This window comes from Corvus kubaryi, unplaced genomic scaffold, assembly GCF_017639235.1.
Source record: "Corvus kubaryi isolate FWS band 111438036 unplaced genomic scaffold, C.kubaryi_AGA036_p1.0 37126, whole genome shotgun sequence".
In the NCBI taxonomy this organism is placed as follows: Eukaryota; Metazoa; Chordata; class Aves; order Passeriformes; family Corvidae; genus Corvus; species Corvus kubaryi.
In genome coordinates, this window is record NW_024581031.1 from 37,119 (window position 1) to 42,036 (window position 4,918).

The 4,918-nt window shown below is 42.2% G+C and overlaps 1 protein-coding gene across 5 annotated transcripts in view; it reads right to left on the reverse strand.

Annotated features, from left to right (window-relative positions):
* Nucleotides 1–643: 643 nt before the first annotated feature.
* The window catches only part of DIP2A (disco interacting protein 2 homolog A), a 93,188-nt gene continuing 88,913 nt past the window's right edge, over nucleotides 644–4,918 (reverse strand). For all 5 annotated transcript variants that reach the window (XM_042021129.1, XM_042021131.1, XM_042021130.1 and 2 more), the window contains 3 exons: nucleotides 4,385–4,559; nucleotides 2,948–3,071; nucleotides 644–2,622 (listed from right to left, as the gene is read on the reverse strand). In XM_042021129.1, the coding sequence (XP_041877063.1) occupies nucleotides 2,370–2,622; nucleotides 2,948–3,071; nucleotides 4,385–4,559 (552 nt within the window). In that variant the 3' untranslated portion in view covers nucleotides 644–2,369. The remainder of the gene's footprint in view (nucleotides 2,623–2,947; nucleotides 3,072–4,384; nucleotides 4,560–4,918) is intronic.

Below are 4,918 nucleotides of genomic sequence, written 5' to 3' on the forward strand. Positions count from 1 at the left end.
ACAAAGACACTGTTAGAGGGTTTTCTTTATCCTGACGGTTCCGGAGGATTTTGGCAGCACAGCGGCTGCTGTGGGTTAGTCGGATGAGGTTGCTGGAGGGCATCAACCTGGTCCTGCTGTTTCTGCTCGTGCTCTTCCTTTTCAGCTAGTGCTTTCTCCCTAGCAGTCATCAGCCTAGACCTGGCATCAGGCCTCTTTCTGTCCGGCTGGTGCCTCCTGCAATGTTTTCCAAGGGTATAAACTTGGGTGGATGTCCCGCTGCAAACCAAGCAGGGGAATGGCCAGTCTGTGGCTGGAGCTGGAGCTTAGAGGCCCTGGAAAGGCTCGGCCACGCACAGAGCAGCTGCTTAGTGGCACCATGGCAGTGACATCATACCAGCCATGCCCCGCCAGCCCCATGGCAGTGATGTCACACATGACATAGTGATGTCAGCATTGCAGCATGGCAGAGGTTCAAAACATAGGAAATTCAGGACCATCCAGGCTTTACAACTGCTTTACCTGCAAAGCAATTGTAGCAAAGCTTTGCAGAAAAAGCTCTTAAGGCATTAAACCATCTGAAATATGCGTGGGAACTGTGCTAAGCCAAGGTTTTGACCTAACAGCCTAAGTTTCAGCATTCATCAAGTCAGATTGGCAAGAGTTGTTTTGAAATGTTTAATAAGCTTTTTGTTTTACTTTACAAGGCAACTTGTCTCACTTTCAGCAGTATCTCAATACAAAAGTCTTACAATGCTTTATTTGCTAAAAAACTACAACATGGAACTGGAGGTTAGGGAGTTCTCTCCTTTTGCCAGCTGTTCTGGCAGGAGGGGTGTTCCACAGCCCGCTGCTGGAGGCTGCTGCACTCAAACACTAAGTTACACAAGTTCTGTACATAATTACAGTCAGAGTATGCAGCTGTATTATACACTACAGGTAAACACCATCATGGCCCATAACTATTATAGAGGAGAGCTTTTTCTTGAAGATTTCAGAGTTTATTTGACCATGGATAAATCTGATATATCAGGGGACTGACATCCATCTTTCTTAGGCACTGATCTAGGCAGAACTGCCTTGCAGAAAAAACTGCCTCTTTTCCAAACTTGTGCATTATTAAAAAAATTTTACGTAGCTCTCAAAGTCTTTAACAAATCTATAAAAATAATTATTTGCTTACCTTCAAACACAGAATATTTGAATAACTTCTTACTCTCTTTCTGCATTAGGTTCACTGCAGTATTAGATCAGGCAGAAACTTCAAAACCTTAATTAGTCCAACTGTGACTCAACCAACTGGATATTTTAGCCTGAACAAAAGAGCTTAAATACAACTCCAAAGAAAACAAAGGAAGTTTGTACCACAGCAGCTCGAGCTAACTAACACTGAATAGATTTTCCATGATGGGGGGAAAAGTTACTATTTTAGGTTTTAGCACAGAATATTCAGGGAAAACATATTGTAGGCCCATGCTTTGTAAACATTTGTAAAAATCATTCAGACACTAGTGGTTTTGGAACGGATTTTCAAATCCTTGGCATTATGCAGGGCAGGAATTAACAGCTAACACTATGAAAACAAGCAACTTTACCATGGCGTTAGAAGAGCAAGAGCACTGAAGGCTCCTGCATCAAGTACTTAAAACTGGGTATTACTTTGTATTTTATTATAAAGTTTATAATACCATTACAGAGTCCAGCATGGCACCGTAAGTAACCTTGTTACAGTATTTGTTTTTGCTTGGTACAAAAAAGCTTAACAGCAGCATAACTGTTACATTGAATCCGGGATTGGAACAGGTTGGCTTCTTCTGAATAGGGATGAGTCAGCGATTTAAAATAAAAAGACTGCATTTTTAAATCTCAGAGATGTGCAAAATTCCTTTCAGGAGAGAATGTGGTAGAGGTGTGTGCAATGTTGAAGGTTATGTCCCAACCCTGATACTGCCAATATATTGCAGTCATGTCGAGGGTGAACTCTGGATCGTTACTCACGACTTTGGGTGCAGTTTCCAGGAGTCCTCCTCACAGCTGGTGTTCTCTCCTCACCCCATTCTATGTCCTTTTATGCAGTGCATCAAGTACTGACATTCATAATTATTCTCGTCCCCTTGCCCCCCCCCAAAATAAAATTGGTCCATGATAGTTCTAATAAGCTTCCTTCAGGAATTCCAGTAAACTCTCTATCCTAAGACAGCTGTGACTGTTACAGTGGGTTTATGAAAGCAAATGCAGTCCGGGAGATGAAGGTCTCTATGTAAAGAGAAGTATCTCCATTTTCCTAAGGTCTTCAACAGCTTTTAAAAACACAGAGCATGGATTCCGATGTTATTATGAGGAAAGTCCCTTGGATTTTGGTGCTTTAGCCTTGATGTGATTTGCTGTTTTCACATGTTGTAAGCAACATAAATAGGATCCAACTGATCAGCTAAAAATCCATCTCTCAAGTGCATTCGTTGTTTCTCGCCACGGGAGTTGATGGGTATGACCCCGGGATCCACGATGACCACGACACCAACGATGAGATAATGCTCCTCCAGCACCACGTTGGTCACCAGTGCAACCAGATCCAGCGCTTCCTGCTCTGAGCCTTCCAGCTCCACCACCACCACCAGCAGGTTTGTCCATGTAAACACAGCACTGTTGGCATGACACACATGTTAATGGGGAGGAAAAAATACCTAGACAAGTTATTAAAAAAGGTTATTAAAAGAAAGACAAGACCTCCCAAAGCTTACAAGTAAACCTGAATGCTCTGAGGCTGGAGAGGACCTACAGCCAATGATATACATAACTCATTAGGCCCAAACGGGAATAATACGCGTGAGAAGACACTGTCCATGAAATCCTTGAGATGTGTTTACCACACCCACATGTGTACATTCTGACACAGCCAAGGAAGTTACAAGTTCTTCTGCTTTAGAAGAAATAAAGTGCTCCAGAAGAATAATGCTGAGGTTCTTACCATTCTGCAATGCTCTTATGTGCCCTGATTACAGAGGTTTCTATGTCAATGGGGTGGTATCTCATTCCTCTGAGCTCCAGTGTTTCATCCAAAGAGCCCACGACATACAGGGCATCATGCCTCTCTGCAATACAGCACACACATTTCAACATCATCACATCTGCAGGACAAACACAGTCACTCGTATGTGCTTATTCCTGACGTTCTAAGATGTTCCCAGTGCTTCCTAGGGGGAAGAGTCTGTAATACAAGCTCTATCATTTGGAGAGAATGAAGAGCTCATGTAGCACTTTTGCCTATTGACTCCAAGCAACTGAAACCACACTGAAAAGAATTTCTGGGTCATCCAGTTCTGTCCTTTCTCTCATGTAATGTGACCTCAGTTCATAAACCCAAGCAAAGTCTGCCATTAAAGCATCTTTTCGTTCCACTATGCTTACAAGAGAAATTTTCTTCTCTGATTAACACAGACACTTTTCTGATTTCCAAATTTATCTTCTTTTTTTCTTTTTAACATCAGCTTATGCCCACTTGTCCTCATGCCAGCAAAATTCTACTCAGCTCCTTAAGATCCCACAGTTTACACAATAAGAACAGCCTCTCCCCAGGCTCAGCTCTGCCAGGTGAAATAAACAAAGCTCTCCTAGACCCTGCCTGAAGGACACACTCTCTGCATTCATCCTGTAACTCTTGTTCAGTTCAATTTTGCTTTTTCTTTGTTAACTGTTTTAGAGTTCTGGTCAGTTGTGTCACTGGAGGTGAAAATCATGCGGCGAAGCTGTACTTCATGTGTACTGTATGTTAATTCACTGCACAAAGCCTCTTAAAAGCTAAAGGACAAGCAACATTGTTCCATGGTGATAAAAACCTCTATGATAGTGATTTTTCAGAAAGCTACAAGGCACAAAAACTTGCTATCATTATCCAGTGGCAGCAGTCAGGACACTGACACTATTAATGTAGACACCATTATTCATTTATGTCCAATCACAGAAAAACAGCAATATACGTTTGTTATTAAGTTACAAGCACTCAAACTCCTTTTTTTGGATGTTCAGAGATTTATTTTTTAAAGTATATGATAATCAAGAGCTGTATCTACTTTGTATTCTGTCTCAACAGAAAACACAGCAGATGGAAGACAAACTTTTCCCAAATTTAGACATCTTGGCTTAAATCAAAAAAACCCCCAGATGAACAATTTATTTTCTCTACTGGAAAGTTTCTCCTCTAGACCTTTAACGTTCGAAAGACTGTAAAATTACTGGTGTCTATGCATATCCTGAACCTGCTGAATGACAGAACATCTCCTACTTAATTCAGGAGTCTTCTGTGATGGAAGTCAGCATAAACTTGCCAGCCAGCCTTATCTTTGCTGGCTCGGCTTTCCCAAGGAGCCTCACACAAGTACCCCTGTAGGTTGGTGTTCCCTCTCACCTCCACTGGCATCCGTCAGCTCTGTCCTGCGCAGGAAGCCCAGGTACCCAGTGCGAGCCCACATGGTCTGAGTGTCCCCAAAACTCAGGCGAGCAGTAAAGTGATCAGCGTGCAGTGCTTCTTCTCCATACACTGTGTAGTAACCAGTAGCATTGTGTGGGCTACTCACCCATATCTAGGGGATAAAACAAATCCAAACTGGAATAAACATAGGTTATTTTGCCAGACACAGACAACATCATTAATTGATTTAAAAGATGTGTTTCACAGACAATTTTGACTACTCCATGTTGGGGAAGATGAAATAGGAAAGCCTTATAAATATGATTGCCTGACAAAAGATTTTGGGAATATGAAAACTACAGGCGACATCGAAATGAAAGCCACTTTTGAAATACCAAGTCTTAGTTACTGAACAACTGGAAAACAATGGTATGGCCGACTGAAGGTAATCCCCTCTTGATGGAACAATACCCTCTGCTTGCAAGCAGGTCCAAGGGTCAGAGCAGACCCTACTAGCTCAGCAGAAGGGGT